The 17,710-nt window shown below is 52.4% G+C and overlaps 1 protein-coding gene across 1 annotated transcript; it reads right to left on the bottom strand.

The window, feature by feature from the left end:
* Positions 1-2,036: 2,036 nt before the first annotated feature.
* Positions 2,037-9,625, bottom strand: LOC311210048 (ras-related and estrogen-regulated growth inhibitor-like; the record flags this gene model as incomplete). The annotated part of the gene is made up of 4 exons (XM_084287767.1): positions 2,037-2,522; positions 3,000-3,073; positions 3,824-3,880; positions 9,529-9,625. 4 exons carry the CDS (start codon positions 9,623-9,625, stop codon positions 2,037-2,039), a joined length of 714 nt encoding a protein of 237 aa, XP_084143893.1.
* Positions 9,626-17,710: the final 8,085 nt, after the last annotated feature.

Here is a 17,710-nt window from a genome sequence, read left to right as displayed (position 1 = left end):
CAGGTGTGTGCCCACATCCGAAAGGGGTTTTGGGGCAGCCTGGGTTTGCAGCCCCCAGTGCTTGGGGTCGGTGAGCGAGGCTGAAGGCTGCATCCTCACAGCCCCAAGTTCCTTCTTCCCTCCCCATCCCGGCAGCTTCATGGTCGGCTGGCTTTTGGCTGATGTGGGTCTCTCCTGAAAAGCAGCCAGCCCCAAACAGCAAACATCCTCTCAGGTTGCCAGACCACAAAGCCCCAAGCCCAGCTCACTTGGGAATGCCATCAAAATAAATAATAATAATAAAAAAACCTCTAAAATTAAAACAAAAATCCCAACATTTGCTTCCCCTTAGCCAGCTCCCTAGGGCTTTAAGCCCCAGATTTTGCTCTCGCCGTACACGGAGGCCTGGCTGTGAGCAAACCAGCAGCTCCCAGTGACGTTTCCCACTGCCGCCACTTCACAGATTAATTAAGATACTGGGAACAAACAGTCCCAAATTGTCCCGGACCCTCGACGGGGTTCATCTTCGCTCCACAGGAGGGACGCAGGTCTATGCCAGAAGTGCTGATTTAGTGGGATTTAGTTAAATTCTGGGCAAGAAAGCTCTTGGTTGAATGCAAGCAGCCCCAGAAAGCACCTCGGGGAGCCTTAAGGGAGCGAGGGGTGTCTGTGCAGTGCGTGATGCTCTGTAGGGCCCCTGGTGAGAATCTCCACCCACTCCTTCCCTCTTGCAGCACCCTGGCAGAGCTGGGGGGAGCCTGGAGACCCGAATTTAAAGGCTTTGTAGCCCACCCTGAAGGCTGTTTTCTCCCTGGCAGGGAAACGTCTGAGTGAGAGAGCACCGCACAAAATCACTGTCTGGGCTTTTATTGTCACAGGACGCAGCAGCACACAGTTACTTCTCAGAGGACACACACATGGCACGCCGCGGGTCTCCCAAAAAATGCACTTTTTGGATGGCAAAGCAGCACTCTGCATTGGGAGGGTGGGAGGAAGAGAAATCAGGCAGGAGCAGCTCAGCGGGAGGATGTGCCCCGGTGCTGACGATGCAGCAGCACACCCAAATTCTCTGGCCACAGCAATTTCCCATTTGGGATGGGGCAACTAATAAGCAGGTGAGGGACCAAGAACCATTTGCACCTCCCACTCTCTGCTCCGTTGCACCATGTCCCATGATTTGCACCCTGGGGACTCTCTGAGACACACTGTCAATGCTGAGCTGAGCTGCAGGGTGAGGGCATCACTAGAAGTTGCATCAGGAACAATATTCCCCTGGGATGGAGAAGCACGATCTCAGCCCGAGGTTGCAGCGTACATCAGCAGTGCAGCCTGCTTGGCCTCCCCACAGAGGCCAGCAGCCCCGAGTGAGGCGGAGACGGAGAGCAAGGGGCAGCCTCAGCCAGGAGCCCATTGCCCGGGCTTTTATTTACAGTGGTGTTAAAGGAGAGAGTGATAAGGAGCTTCAGATGTTGAAAAACACAGTTTTTGAGAAAAGCCAGAGGTTAGCAGGCTTTTTTCCCCCCGCTGTAAACAGATCTCTGCTTTCCTTCAGAACATGCCCGTGCTGCCAGCCCGTGAGCGAGGAGGAGAAGGGCTCCAGCAGAGCCCAAGGGACATGAGCAAACCCAGCGAGCCTCAGGTGGGGAGCAGGAGATCCACAGGGAGGTGTCGGAGATGGGTCTGGTACTCAACGAAGCAAATTGGTGCCTACAAGTGTTGACCCAACACCGCTGAAGCCAACAGGGATGATCTTTGTTGCTGACTTCAGCTATGGAGGAGGAGGAGGAGGGAGCAAAGGGGTGGGACAGAGGAAGAGCATCCTCCCTGCCGATGCAAAGCCTGTTTGTGGAAACCTACAGGCTTTTGGAGGCTGCTCAGCACCAATCCCACCCGCCCCACCTCTTAACTTTCCCCTCCCAGGAGCTCAGCCCTGGCCCACAAGCTGCCCTCCAGCCCCCGAGGAAGGTAGCTCCTCACTCCCCTGCGGGTGCCCCGGCAGGAGGACCCGTCCCCTGGTCCCGGCTTGTCCATCACTCCTGCCTCTGCCCTGGGGATGCTCACTCGGGGATGTAGTCCCTGAAGGAGTTAAAGCTGAGGCTCCGGCCCGCCGAGTTCAAGGTGGAGCTGGCTTGCATCTTGGGGATCTTCTCCATCACCTTTGACACTGTCCTCCTCTTGAAGGAGCCCGGGGAGAAGTGCCCCTGCCTCATGAGCTCCTGGTAGAGGGTGTTGAACACCACCACGGTCTCTTCATAGCTGTCCCGGGTGGAGATCTCATAGAAAGGAAGCTTCAAGGTTTTGGAGAGGTTTTCGCCGTCCTCCGTGGACACCATCCTGTCGAACTGCAAGTCCTTCTTGTTGCCCACGATGACCACGGGGGGCTGCTCGCTCCCACCGCTCCGCTTGGGGCTGGCATGGATGTGGTTGATGAGGAAGCAGAGCCGCACGACCTCGTCGAAGCTGCACCGGTCCGTCACCGAGTAGACCACCGCAAAGCCATCTCCCCACTTGATCTTCTCCTCTATCTGCAGGGAGTCTTCCTCCTGGAGTGGCAAACAAGCCCCCGTTAGCACGAGAAGACCCCAACATCTTCTCAATACACACATCGCCACCTGCAACCACTGAAACCTCCCATGAGGGCCCACCACCTTTATTTCTGAAGGGTTTTTGATGCTGGGATTGCACATGGCAGGGATTTGCAAGCAAGACCAGAAGGAGAATTTGTTGGACTGGACAAAGCGATGGGTGGAGGCTGCAACCAAACACATCTGATGTGGACAAGGGGAGGATGAGGGCCACCACGGTTGCAGGGCTGCATGGGAAGTAAGCACAGGACTCTCCATTCCCTACAATCATTTTGGAGGTAAACTCTCCAAAATGTCATTTTTCTGAGACAAACAACTCAATAGATATTTCAAACACGACAGATTAAGGCTAGTGGAAGAGCAGGAGTGTCCTCCGATGGCAAGTGAGGTTGCCCCGTCAATGTTTGCCGGGGTCAGCCAGCGGTGTGAGCTCACCTGCCCCGCCGTGTCAAGGATCTCAAAGTGCACCATCTCCCCATCGATGACGGCCATGTGCCTGTAAATCATTTCTGGAGGAGGACAGACAGAAAAGCACAGGGGTGAGAAGCCCTCAGGTGGCAAACAACAACCAAGGCTGCCTTGATGCAAACCCTGCTGGAGAAGTCCATTTTCACCTACTGTAACCCACAGCCTACATGGCCTCCAGCTCTAATGCAGCTCTTGCCCTGGCCCTGTCTCTTCCAGCAAAAAACATGCCATGAAACACCCCAAGCTTCATATTCCTCATTGTGTCATTGCCCTTGAGCTGCTGCCGTTTGAGCCTGGCAAAGCCCAGATTGCTGCCAATTTTATTTCAGTGCGTGGCTGAGTGCATTGAGCGCCACGGTGGGACTGAGCAGCAGGCAGAAAGGAGTTCCAGAGAGGAAAAACAGATTTCACTTTTTTGGGGAGAAAAATGTTGTTCATCATAGCACACAACCACTCTTTCTGGAACATTTCTGCTGGGATCTGACTTAAGTACCCCAAAAACTCAAATCCAACGCAAAACAAAACACAACTAGAGGACAGCAAAGCACCGGCCACTGATCCAGGAGATACCTCTTCCCAGCTACCTGCATGCTTGTGCAATGCTGACGTCCTGCCCCAGCAGCTTTTGCCTTAACAAAACACCAAAATAAAGAGGAGGGACACAAGAGCTGCCACGAGGACCAGTGGCTCTGACCAGGTTGAGGAGGAGCAAGCGAAGGTGGTGGGTTTGAGGGTGGTGCCGCTGAGCGAGCAGCAGCAGCACCAGCAGTGAGGAAAAGGACTTCACCTACCTAGCGTTGGGTCATAGTCTCCAATGAACCTCCTGGTGATGAATCTTACGGTCAGTGCTGTTAATAAAAAGACAAAACAACAAACCCAGTTATGATTGTCAGAGCAAACTGTGGAGAAATATTGGCTGAGGGAGGCAGGAGGAGCAAAGATCTGCCTCAGCGGGGACCAGGAGGTGATATCCCAGCTAAAATACTTCCAGAGGACCCAGCACCATGCTGATGGGAATTCATCTGCCTTATACAAGGGCCAACACAGAGCAGGTGGGGGTGACCCAGGACATTTGGTGCTCTCCCCAGCAGAGGGGACACTGCTGAGATGCTCCAGGCAGAGGATGAAGTCTGTGCCCAGATCAGACATCAGCTGTGAAAACGCCCTCCACGTCAACACAACTCAGCATCACAGCCTTGGAAAGCAGCAGCAGCCCCTTGGGACTCTGCTAACCCAATCTCTTGCCTGGCCAGAGCTCAGCAGCCTCTTCCACACTGCTGCTGTCAGAAACGTCCCCTCGGGGCACGTGGACGAAAAGTGGCTCCTGCCTGGTGGCCAGGAGCAAAGTGCAAGCCAGGGAAACCCAACCCCACAACCCCTGCCTTTTGCGTGCAGCTTACAGTCAGTTTTGATAAACTGCTCCTTCTGGCCCCGAATCCTACAGAGATTTATGCACGTGCTGAGCTTTATGCCGGGTGAGTGATGCCCTCGGTGGCCTCCAGCCAAGTGCTTTCCAAATGTGAGCTCAGTGCGTTGGCGAGCCACCGCAGGGCCAGGCTCCCCCTCTACATCACCACCGCTGGCAGTCTGACTGCCTGGATGGGTCTCACGAATCTCAGCCCTGTTTGTTTAACCTGACCCAGGCATATTGCAGGGAGGAATTAAAGCCATTGGCACCAAATCTGGTGAAATTTGTCTCAAAAGGGGTGTTGCAGGGCATGGCAAGCCGGGAGGGATGCACTGAGCAACTCTGAGTGGGGTCTTCTTTATGGCAGCAACGTGCTGCAGCAAAACAAGCTCTGGAAAGGCAGTGCGTGCAATTAAACTGCTCTTATCCGATTACCAGACCTCCCTGCAACACAGACAGGGAGATGCAAAGCCCAAATTACACTCTAGTGGCTGGCCAGGGTGGAGGTCTGCTGGTGCTGCAGGCCTGACCATCCAAACACGGCAAGGGCTGGAAAAAAATCAGGCAAAAGTCATGCCTCTTGTCACCTCTCTCCATCTAGCCAGATTGAGTGAGACAGAGCTCAGCTCCAGAGCACCCACAGATGCTCAAGCCCAAGCAAGGGCTTGTACAGGGTGAGCTCTGCAAAAAACAAAACGAAGAAACCAAAAAACACCTCAATGAAGAGATTCCTGAAAGAGAAATAAGGTATGGCAAAAGCTTTCCCTTTGTGCAGAGCCTCTAGCTGGGTTGTTTCCAGCAGCAGGGACAGCAGATAGTGCTGGTGAATAGCCAGGAACAGGAAACAGGAAAAAAAGCAACAGCTCTTTGAGGACAGGCACAAGCTGGAGGTACCAAACACCTGCTGGCCTGCAAGGGGCAGGTAGGCAGCCAGAACTTACTTGTCGTCGCTGCTAACAGAGCTCCAATGGAGGAGACAACCTCTGGCTTCTGGGGGGGATTTTCCATACTCACTTCATACCCACAGCCTCCACCACCCCACAAAAAGCTGTGAGGAGGTTGAGATGCTCTGGGAGACACTAGAGACCCAAGGATGAGCAGGACATGCAAGCCCCAATGCTCAGCTGGCGTCCATTTAGCAGGAACTGAGAACTTGCCCCCGGGGCTAGAAACTTTCTTCCTCCAGCAGGGGAAAGCCCTGGCACAGAGCCTGTGACTGCAGAGAGCAAGTGTCACCGGGGGACATTAACTCATTAAAGTGGCCCCTCTAATCCAGGATGGGATAAGTGCCAGGGCCCCAGGGTCAAGGGCTGGAGGTGGTTTGGTGGAGACCTGGCCAGGGACTTGTGTGTGTGCCAGGACTGATTAGAAACCCCACAGCTCTGGCTGATGGGGGTAATTAGGGAGCATAGTCTTCAACAGCAATACAACAAAGCTGTGGGGCTGACCCAGCAAGGGGGAGTTCCCAATGTGTTTCAGTGCCCTGCTCAGAAACCATCATGGAGCTGTGCCTTCCTATCAGCAGGAGCATCGGACGGTCTCAGACAGAGCCAGCCATGGGTGAGCTCCTGCAAGAGCCCTTTGTCTGGCCAAAAAAAAAAAAAGACAAACCCAGAGTGTTATTTTTGCACTTGGCTTCCTTTCCACGCTCACTCTCTGGACATCTTTTCAGTCCTTAGGAGCCGATCCATGCGCCCACGGCCACAGATGTTCAAAGAAAAATGGTCCGCGCAGCATCTTGTAGGCAACATCTTCTCAGTGCAGCTGCTGTGAAAATGCTCTGTTGGTGCCTCGGTGTGATTTTTGGTGCAGACAGAGAAAGGGTCTGGAGGCTGGATGGAGCACAGCTAATGTAAGTGATGCTTAAGGCCCTTGAAGGTGGTTGTGATGGTAATGGTTATGGACGGGAGCGAAAGGCAGCAGAGAGGCTGAGAGATGGCTTGGAAAGAGAGGCAATAGGAGCAAAAAGTGAAATTGGTGGAAAATTATTAGGAATAGAGGGCACGGAAAAAAAAAAAAAAAAAAAAAAAAAAAAGAACAAGTCAGGAGCTCAGAGCCCCAGGAAAGGCAGGATGAGGAGGCTGCGTGCAGGGCACCAGCACAGCAGGAGGAGGAAACAGAGCCAGGAGCGCAAAGGGAGAACAAAACACACCGAACCTAGGACATGGCATTAAACCCTCCTGGTTACAAGAAGCCGACAAAAAGCTCCCAGCCAGCAGGACTGGTGTGCTCCCACGCCAAGGAGACATTTTCTTTTTGCCCACAAGCTCAGGAAGAGTTTGTCCCAGCCATTCGTCGTGTTGAATGTTGTCCCACATCTTATGCATGTGCCTGGCTCCTGTTTTGGGGATTCAGCATCCTTCCACCTTTCAAGCAGCCCCTGAGTTTCAAACCCTGCCTGTCAGAGAAAGGATTGGATGACATAAACACGTCATTTAGCAAAATTGCTCTGCAGAGATAGCCAAGGACCCCGCAGGAGGCATGCAGCAGCATCCTTAAAGAGGGACCCAAATTGTCAGGGGGAGAGGGAGGCAGGTCAGTCCTGATTTCTAGAAAGCACCTAATCCCATGTCGCATGTTCAGCAGCCATCCAAAGCTGGTGTGCATGGTGTTGTATGAGAGGAGGAGCCAATTAAAATGATTAAAAATTGGCTCGGGTGCAAGCATTTGGGCAAAGCTGCCAGTCAGGAGAAGGGGATGAAGGCAGCAAGGCACGAGCACGTCCAAGCAGCCATATATGGAGTTTTTTTTTCCCCCATCTTGAACATAAATAACCTCGGAGAGGGCTCTCTTTGGAAAACCCTGGTGCAGATAAGGTTAATTTGGTCTCTCTACATGGTTAAGGGGATGCCGTGATGCCCAGCTAAGCCACGTTGCAAGGACTGGCTGGCCACCTCGGCGGCTGCCCGGTGCCCTGTGCGCCCACGTGCTGAGCTGTTTATGCTGCTGCATAGCACATCCCTCTTGCGAGCGGAGCAGCTTACAACATCAATTCATCTTTGGGCCGTGTTTCGTAAGCAGAGCTTCCCTCTGAAGTGCAGCAAAGTTTACACTGGCTAGGATCAGCAGCAGAAGGCAGGAGATAACGCCGGAGAAGGGCTGGATTTACAGCCCCCCGCAGGTGATTTATGCAGCCTGGATCTCACGGCTACTGATGGGGTTCAGCCACAGGCCTGTCCCCAAGCTCATCCCTGCTCAGAGGATTCAGGACCTCAGGTCGCTTTGTCCCACTTACACGGGGCTGCTTAGATGCCTCCCTGGGAGGCTGGATTTGAAGTTTTCCAAACTGCCCCAGAGAGTCAAAGCGAGCTTCTTTCCCCCCTTTTGTAGCTGTCCAGATTTTAATTGCTCTTTAGATTAGAAACAAGTCGCAGGCCATGGCCCCTTCAGCCCCTAAACCTGGTTTCTGCATCCAAACCCAGCCATGAGGCTCTTTCCTTAAAGCCCTGGCAGCCCTTGGTGCCCCCTGTCCCGCTGCCAGGGGGATGCAAGCAGCTCGCCCGCGTGGTGCTGCAGCCCAGGGCCTCCTGTCTGTCAGCACCGGCAGCTTCATGGCTGCAGGATGGGCTCCTGAGACCTGGCCTTCAACCCCACATGAACAACAAATCCCTCTCACCCTGACCAAACCTTCCGCAAGCAGATCCTTGAGCCTTGAAGTCAGTCCAGAGCAAAATGCCTGGGCTGCAAGTGGGACGAAACACCAGCTGAAAGTCCGCTTCGATTCCCCCGATCCCCTTTCCCAAAACGGGGCACCCCTGCCCTTCTCACTCCTCCCTCTCCAGGCTCCATCCCAACACAGGGTCTTTTCAGGCTCACGGCCCTTTACCAGGGCATCGATGCAATGGTGCCACGCTCTCCCCAATGTGCAGCACAGCACTCATGGGGACAGAGGTGGGGAGATCCCTGTGTTGAGGTGCTGTGACATCCCTCCTTTGGAAATTCGGCAGCGAGGGCAGGATGCTGCCGACACGTCCCTGTGGATGCTCCCGGTCCCTCCCTGCCTGGAACAAGCCAGGCATCGATCACCTCCCTCTGCCCTGGTCCCTGCAACCAGCACCCAGGGCCCCCTCTGCTCCTCCTACTGGCAAGGATTTCGGCCAAGGCTGAACAACCCCCCCGTTCCTGTTCCCAGCTGGGCTGCATGGCTGCTCCTCCAGGTGAATTCGGCAGAAAATATTCCCACAGCTCGAATTTACCTGCCTGGAGAAAGGCAGGTGTGCTGCTGCTGAGTTTTGCCCAGTTTTTAATCACAGCAGACTTCTGCTTTTAATTCTCCGCCGAGAGCACCGGGCCTAGGGAGTCCTTATTTAGGCATTTAGCCTCAATATTCACTTTGATTTCTGGAGCGTGAGCTCCTGCTCTCTAACCGGGACCACGGCGGCACCTCTGTTCCAGCAAGCGGGGCAAAACAGCTAATTTATTTTTTTCCCCTAACCCCGGGAAAGAGGAAGGCAAGAGGCTGGACGGTTACTGTATATGGAAACGCGACGTGGACGGCACCGACAGCTAAAGCTGCTGGCAGCAAGCCTGGCGGAGGTGCCACCGCCACGGCCCCCGTTCAAGGTTGTGCCTTTGGTGGAGTTGCCCTGTTCCCAAGGACGTGGCAGCACTGTCCCCAGCCCCGGTGCTGCCAGAACTTCCCCTGTCAGTGACTGGCACCCTTGGGTGCTGCAGGAAGGGTGCAGGGGCAGCTGCCAGCCCTGCAGGGGGCAAAGGGGAGAGTTGGGTGCCCCCAGCTCTGCAGCCCAAAATCCCCCACCCGTCAGCTACAGATGAAGAGTGCAGGGAGAGAGAGTTTGCCAGGAGGGAAAGTAAATTGCTCTCTTCTGCGAGGGGCTCCGCAGACCCCACTATTTCCCTACAGACACCCAGCGACCCCCAAACCTCAGCCGGGCGAGCGGTCCCCGCAGCTCCAACAGTACACCCCAACCCAGCGCCCTGCTTGTAGAGCTGCCCAGCTGCAAACCCCAAAGCCAAGCGGCGACCCTCTTCCAAAAAAATCAAAGAAGGGGGGCTGAGGAACGAGGGGTTCCCCTGGGGACACGCTCCCCATCCCACCGCCCCGGCCGGGACCCCCCTCTTTCCTACCTGTCTTGCCCACCGCGCTCTGCCCCAGCACGACCAGCCGCAGGGTGCGGGCAGGGCTCAGGCTCACCGAGCGCCGCAGGGGCCTCGGGAAGCTCATGCCGGGGCTCCGGGGCTCCCAAACTCCGGGGCTCCGAGGCTCCGGGGCTCCCGAGCTCCGAGGATCCCAAGCTCCGGGGCTCCGCGCTCCGCCGGCCGCGCACCGGCGGCTCCGCCCCGGGGGCCGGGCAGGGCTGGGAGGCTGGCGAGGGGATGCTCACCACCTCCTCCTCCTCCTCCTCCCTCTCTTCCTCCCCTCCTCGCCTCTTGGCACCTCTCCATCAGCTCGGCTTTGCCCCGCGCCCCGTTTTGCAGCGGGAGGCCGTAGCCTCCAGAGGTCCTAGGGAAAGGGAATGGGACCTCCGCAGGAAACGGTGGCTGAGTTGTTGGTTTTAAGAAGACTTTCCGCCAGGTCTGGAACCACATCTTGCCTGTGCTTTGGTGTGGCAGCACTGTGAGAGATTTCAGTAACAGGGCATGGGCATATCTGTGAGCAAGGGGCGTGAGAGCACGGATAATTGTGGGCACAGGCGAGGTGCAGCCACACAGAGCAGCAGCTGGAGCAGGTGAGGATGTACACGGTGGGTGCACACCCAGCCCCAAAGGCAGCAGGGTGCTGGGATGAAGGGAAAAGACCTGCAGCATCTCGACCACCTTCAGCAGGCTCTAGGACGACGCTTGCTTGCGTGGTGCAGATGCACGGCTGACACCTGCACCCCAGAATCCCACAGGAGAGACGCAACCAAGGCTGCAGAGCAGCTGAACGGCCCTGCTAGGGCTCCAGCCTCCTTTTGGAAGGCTTGAGTCATTCCTTGGTGACGGGGCAGTTTGCCTGACAAGCTCCAGTGACTTCACTTGCAGCAGCACACAGATCACCTTGGCCTGTGCTAACGGTGACAGTCACCTCACCCAGTATTTATGGCCTGAATTTACAACCTGTACCTCGAGTCAAAGATAAACGCCACTGATGCCTGCACAGGACATGACCTCAGATGGAGAGAAGAGTCATCCGAAGCATTCCTGCCACCAGTGGAACCACCGAAGCCCTCCCTGGGAAGAGGGCGCTGGATAAAGCAAATAGCATCTTCAGGGCGAGCCCAGGAAAGGAACAGGAGGACTTCACAATTCCTTCTGTGGCACCAGCCCCTCACAATCCCCATGCTCGTGCACCACTTCCCCAAGGCTGACAAGAAACACATCTGCAGCCTGACTACATCTGGAGCCCAGAAGACAACGGCAAGAGCTCCAAACCTCAGATTTCAGGACAAAAGCTTCTACCCAGCTGGAGAGGGGGAAAAAGAAGGCTTCCTTATGTCCCTCTCCTATTTTTAGTCCCATTTCCTAAGGAAATGAGATGCCTGCAATCAAACCCTCTCTCGCCTGTCCCTGTTCAGTGCAATTGTTGAGCAGATTGGCTGACTTCAGCCAAATCTGACAGCGCTGTGTGCTCTGGGTAAATCCCAGATATATTTTTACGTGCATTTATCCCAACTCGTGGCATCCAGGAGCCTCCTCGCTCTTGGCAGGTGCTTAAAACTCCCCTTTGTTCCTCACAGTACACCCACTGCCAGCTCTGCTCAGCTGAAGCTCAGATAAAGTGCCACTAACAGCCAGGTGGGTCGAGGCTGGGTCCCTGCTCCTCCATCAGCTCTGCAGATAAACCAGGCCTGGGCAATTTCCTTGCAGGCTGGTGTCTGGCGAGCTCTCCTGGTGGAAGGTGCTAGTCAACCACCTCTGCGCCCATCCTTCCTCAGGCTGTAACAGCAGGAGAATGGTGTAACAGCCCTGATGACAGATACCAGTCTCCAAGCACAAAGTCTGCAAGAGGTTACGCCTTCCAATTGGTTTTTTTTTTGTTTGTTTGTTTTTGTTTTTGTTTTTTTTTTCCTCCCCAACAAATTGGAATTGATGAGCTTTCACCAGCTGTGTTGCATCATACTGCTGCAGCGTTTTGTAGAGCCAGTCCTGGGTTTGTCACAGCTTCAGTTCCCTGCCCGGTGATAGATTCGTAGCCCTGGGTAGGACCAAAGGTGATCCGTAGAGCTGTGCTCAGCTGCAGAGGCCAGAGAACGTCAGGGGGAACAGGCTGGCAGAGTCCAGCTAAGACACTGGAGCTCCCCTCCTCCTCCTTCAAAAAAACTGTCAGAGATGTTTCTAGGTGCACATATTTGGAAGATCAAATGGAAAAACAGTAAGAATGTTAAAAAAAACCTTCCCACTTGCAGAGCTGCTCCACCAAAAGACCTGATGTATACCCAGCAATGGCAGAGTGAATGATGCTGTCATGTCTTTTTACTCCAAGACCTACCCTCAAGGAAAATCTACATGGCTCTACTACGATGTCCAGCAAGGGATGAGATCCTAGGTTGGACTTCAACACATCTTTCAGGCTGGTTTCTTCTGGCACCCATCCAGGTCCTCTCTTTGCATGGGTTGGATAAGCCAATACACATTTAACTTAAAGGCCTTTGTAAACCCTGAAAAGGTTTCTCAGAAGCAGACTGAAGGCAGGAAAGGCTGCAGGGTAAGCTCAGCCCTGCTTTACACAGAAGAAACCACACAGGAGATCATGGCAGATTGTCTCAGCTTTGAGAAGGCACCTTTCAGCTCTGGGGTGGCCAGATGCAAAGTCCATCAAACTCATGAAACAGAGCCCTAGGCAATGACCAAACTTCAGTCCTCTGACCCTCAACAGCCTAATTTTCTAAATCTCTAACATATATTTAACTCGTACCAGTAAACCCAACAGTATGCCTAGACTGGCCTGGAGGACTGGTCGATGGCCACATCCAGGTCCAGACCCTCCTGGAAAGACAAGAAGCAGAAAGCACCTCTTGGGGAAAAAACACTCCCACGGTCCTGTGTTTGCCGGAGACTTTTTGGATGGACGATGATGGAAACAAGGCCTTATCACCTGATCGCTGAATAAACCACCAACGGCATAACAAAGCACCTGCAGCAAAGCCACATGGGGTAGGTGGGGTGGATATTGCTTTCTGTTGAAATATTTGGGACTAGGCTAGTCCACATTTGCAGTTTTGTTGCATTTGTTTGTTGTTTGTTTTTTTTAAAGATAGGGAGTTTGCATTGGGAAAGAGGCCAAATTCATTCATGAATCATGTCCCTGCAAACAAAAATCCAGAAGTAAAAAGTTATCCTAAAGCAGACCACACAAAATCACCTCAAGCCCCAGAGCATGGGATTCCTATAACATGGTCTAAACTAAATCCCTGGCTACCACTGGCTATTTTGAGAAGAGAAGAAAGAAGAATTAAAAAAACAAAAACAAAACAAAACAAACAAACAAAAAAAAACGCTTTGCTGGATCTGAAAGAAGTGGTGTGTTTGTTTATATCTGGAAAAGGAAGGCAAAATATGAGCCAGTCCTTTTTCACTCCATTAAATGACCTGGAGATGCAGGATCCATGCAGAAAACAACTCAGTATCAAGCTGACTTCAGAGCCTGCACCCTGTTTTTAATAACGACCAAGGTGTTTCAAAGCTTTGGTCCCATCAGTGGTTAGCTCATCTCCTGAGCACCCACTCAAAGGGCCCAAATCCCACGCTTCCAGCTCAAGTGTTACCCTTAATTGCCTCTCATTAATGACTGCACAAACATCATTCCTGTTGAGACACCAAGCATGCAGCAAGCTTTGCTACTCACACGCCTCTCGAGAGTTAATGTTGGACAGGGCCATCAGGGGACTCCTCTCCAAGAATATATCTGAAGCCATGCTGTCAATAAACATATTTTTAGTTGCTATAGCAAAGACAGCATGCAATTAAAAAGTGCTCTCAGACTTCAGGGAGCACACAGAGCCTGCTCCTTTCTCAGTGCTGGTGCAGCCTCCTACCAGAATTGAAACCTGACTTTGCTTCGGCCGTGCAAATGTTGCATTAGCAGCCAGGCAGAGACACAGCAGAACAAGGACACGGATCCCTATCGTTTCTCCCAGCTTCTATAAATAGGGAGAGAGAAAATAGATGAAAGGCACCTAGTCCCCCTGCTCGCTCATGTCGAGGCCTGCTGGCCGCTGTCGGATTTCTCCATAAAGGCTTTGTATGGACCTGGCGGCGAAGCATCCCTTTTCTTAATATAGAGGCTGTTTTTTTGAGGGTCACAAAAGAGGAAATAAAACCTCTAGTGCAAGAGAAATCAAACCAACACGGTTTCCTGGTGTTACATTCTGTCTGTTGCTGATTTCTAACCACTGAGGCGTACTGTGACGCGCAGCCAAAATGTGTCCGGATCATGCTGAGAAAATAAATCTGCCTGCACGTAAGAGTTCAAAGACGGCTTTGCAAAGCTGGCAGGGGAAAAAAAGAAAAAAGGAAAGAAGAAAACACCACCAAAAGGGCGTATTAACAGTATTTCCCTTCCATCCCGGCGGCCTGAACAAGGTGCCCTAAGAACTTTTCAAGCCGCTTTGCCACTTCACCAGGACGAAGACTTGCAGCTTGTGGAGTGGTACAGAGCGTGAATGTTGAGCAGGGCCACACATCTCAACCAAGATGCTGAGTCCTTCTGCTGCCCCTTGGGTCCCAAAGTCAGAGTTGGGGGCACTTCTGTTCTTCTGCAGAGGCTGGCTGTCGGAACGAAGGGCCGTGGATGCTCACCACGTAATCACACTTGGTTATGCTGCACGGATAACACATCCTCACAACAGGAAGGCTTCACACTGCGAAAAACAGCTTTGTTTGTGGTGCTTATTTTAGAGCACAGAACAACTCACCAAGGGATGGAAGAGGAACCCCATAAGGTAGGTAATTTAAAACTTGCCCAGACAGAGCTCTGGAGACACGCCACAGAAAGTTATCCTGTCGGATGACCAGCACAGGCTCTTTCCACTTCAATCACGATGATGACCTCACTTTGGTCAGAATGCAAAACCCAAATACAAGCACCTTGACACTGCAGACTGTGCATCCGAGCAGCCATGACCATAACGTCCTGCCAGGGGAGGAAGAGAACAGCATTAGCCTTTTAAATTATTGAAACCTCATTTCAAAATCGAACTCTTGAAAGCATTCATCTGAAGGGAAGAAGAAAAAGCAAAGCCACAAATGAATTAAGGTGCCACGCTCCGTTGCTCTTAAAAGGACATGGGATGAGGGCAGGGCTGGTGCTGACATTCAGCCAGGCCAGCAGTTCATCGATCTCTTGTGCACCACCACGTCCCGCTGGCTGCTGGGCTCACGCTTCATTAGCACTTTGCTAAATGCTTCCTTTTCCTCCTTCAGAGAGGGAACAGGGGAGCAAGGGGTGCCCTGAGGGGGCTGTACGATTCATCTGGGATCCAGAAAGCAGCACAGCCGGGAATCCCGTCTGCTACACGCAGGCATTCATACCCCAAACTGGAGAAGACGAGAGCAGCATGAGGCCAGAGCAGAGCTGGCAGAGACGCAACGGCAACTTTCTGGGCAAACCTCTCGGCAGCCCGGCTGGTGAGAAAACAAGGCTCCCTTGTAGTGGGAAAATGTCAGCGTTGCAAAGCCCGTTGTCCTTCTGCTGGGGAATGAAGCAGAGCCCCATCGGCATTCTTCGAAAGCACGAGAGGGAAAGCAGAACAGCCAGCGGCTTTGTGGCCAGCGAGCAGGGAGCAGGCGCTGGAATTTGTGTCTGACTCAGAGCAGACAGATGCCCTCCATGCTCCGGGCAGTGAATACTTATTTACACAAAGTCAAACAGCTCTAAGGGAGATTAGGGGGGGGACAAACTCGGCAGCCTTGCTTTAGAGAAGCTGGATGGCAGGAGCTCAGGTCTGGATCTCGTCTCACCCACGTGGATGCCTAATCGTTAGAGACCGGGCAAAGCATCACTCAAATTCCATCCTGATCCAAAGTGCTGTCCAAAAAGATGTTTTGTCCTAACGGATAAATTTCCACTATGAATCAGAGCTAACAAAAAAAAAAAAGAAATCTGTTTTGTAGAAGAATTCCTGCTCTTGCTTAAACTATTTAAGTGTGGCAAATTGCATTTAGCAGCGAAAAAAGAAAATCTCAAGCGGCCACCCCTAACACGTGAAGCCAAAGAGACCTGCAGCTTCACTCAAGAGAACCAGAGATTTCTGTTTCCATTTGGAAGAGCAAAGAGCTTTCACTTCCCCCAAAGTAGATGCCAGAAGTAGCCCCGTTATGCCTCGATCTGAATGCATCCTTTCAACAAAACCTCAGTATTTCGCTCTGACTTTATGTAATTACATTTTCAAATCAAAAACCAGGACTTCCTGATATTGGTTGAAAAAAAAAAAAAAAAAAAAAAAAAAAAAAAAAAAAAAAACACCAGCAAGCAGAAGCCACTCTAGTTTCATATAGTATCTCATCTGGATTAGAGTTGCTTTTCCCAAGGGCTTTTTTTTTTGGGTGGGACCAATTTTACAGATGGACCGAAAGCATTTGATTTTTCTTTTTGGATAAACATCGGGTTATTTTTTTCCAGCTTCTGAGCCTTGAAATCTCTCATTATTTTCAACCGTTTCCCCAGGAAGGCTAGAAAATTCCTCCTGGAGCCAAGACACGCATGCTGTTCCTTAGCCCCAGCGCTCACAGACCTCAAGAAACGCGCAGGAATCGTGACGTCTCCCCTCAAACTGCTTCAGCTGGCAGGGCTGTTTCCGCCGCGGACCGTGAACAGCCTGTAACTGGAAGAGAGGCACTGCAGAGCCGGCAGCAGCGTGCTCTTCGTGCCAGCCCGCTGCCACCACAGATTGCAATTAACTGCTCCTGCTGGGATCTGCGGTCCCAGAGAAGGAACAGAGGCACCTTTGGGAAAGGGGGAAAAGGTGGTGGCACCAGCAGGAGGTGTTTTTTTTAGAGAAGAGTTTCCTCCCTACCTTCCATTTGGAAAGGAATAAGATGGAATGGTTGAAGCAGGTTGCAGAAAGGGCCCTGCCTTCAAATAAAAATTTAGGTGCCCAACCTCCCTGTACAGTTGGAGAACCAACAGCATCTTCCAGGTGCTGTCCGTGCCAGGCTATCCAAAAGGAGATGAGTCGACCATCTCTCTTCTGTGACTAGAGAACTAGCTTAACCCAACCGCACCTGGATCTTTCTCTGGTGGAAGTCAGGTGAGATGAAAAGCAGCCCGAAGCACTAAGCTTGCTGCTCATGGCACCTCGAGGGATCTCCTGAAGGCTTATAATTACTTGCAAGACTTGAAAGCCAGGACAATACCCCAACATAGTTACATTCAAAAACAGCATTTCCTTCAGTACAGGGCTGTGGGCACCCTTAGCCCTGTGAGGGAGTCACAGGGAGGGTGTGTAAGGACACCCCATATGGGGACTTTCCCTTGACCCGCTTGGAGTAAACCCTACAGACCCATGACCCTACAGACATGGTAAAGTCAGAGCCCGCTTACCAGTTCTCACCATCGCTGTAGGAAATCCGAAAGCTCCCTGGAGAGCCTGCTGAAAGCTCAAGGAAACGCTTCCTGATTTCATTACTGTCCAACAAACACACGGGGACCTCTGCTGAATACACCTGCTGAACCTGACCTGGCACATGCTGCTCAGTAAGTGACTCTGCCCAATTTGCAAAGTGAAGAGAGGAAGGAAAATACCGAGACCCAGAGATTAGAAAAGTACTCTAGAGGTCAGGCACGAAATCACTCCTGCGCCACTGGTATCTGTTATTTTGATGGTGAGATGCACACACCGACTATTTATTGCTATGCAACAGCTTGGCTCACCTTTAGGAGGTGAATTTCCCAGCTGCATCTCCTGTTGTTAATGCTTACGGATTTCCACTGCTTAGCATGATCTGGGAGTAAATTTGGGATCCTGCAGTCATCTTGTTTCACTGCTCTCTTCAGCCCCATGCTTGCTGTGGGCCACAGCGTACCACAGGGTATTCCCTGAAGTCACCCAATGACAACATTTTATTAACAGAGCAGACAGAATTATGTCAGGAGAGAAAAACAGGCAAAAATAAACAAAAAAAAAACCCTCACTTAACACTCTCAAAAACATCTCGCCTTTCTGTAGCTATGTAACTGCGGTCTGTGGAGAGCACCAAGTGTTTCCAGAGGACAGATCAGCTCACCTAAACATGCCTTCCTCTCTGCTAGCCTTAAGAGCACTCACAGTCCCAGGATAGGGAAACTTGCAAGGATGTGAGCAACTAAGCACAGCAGCAGGCTCTTTAA

This window comes from Netta rufina (genome assembly GCF_964035555.1).
Source record: "Netta rufina genome assembly, chromosome: 5".
In the NCBI taxonomy this organism is placed as follows: domain Eukaryota; kingdom Metazoa; phylum Chordata; class Aves; order Anseriformes; family Anatidae; genus Netta; species Netta rufina.
This window is presented reverse-complemented; position numbering and strand designations above follow the sequence as displayed.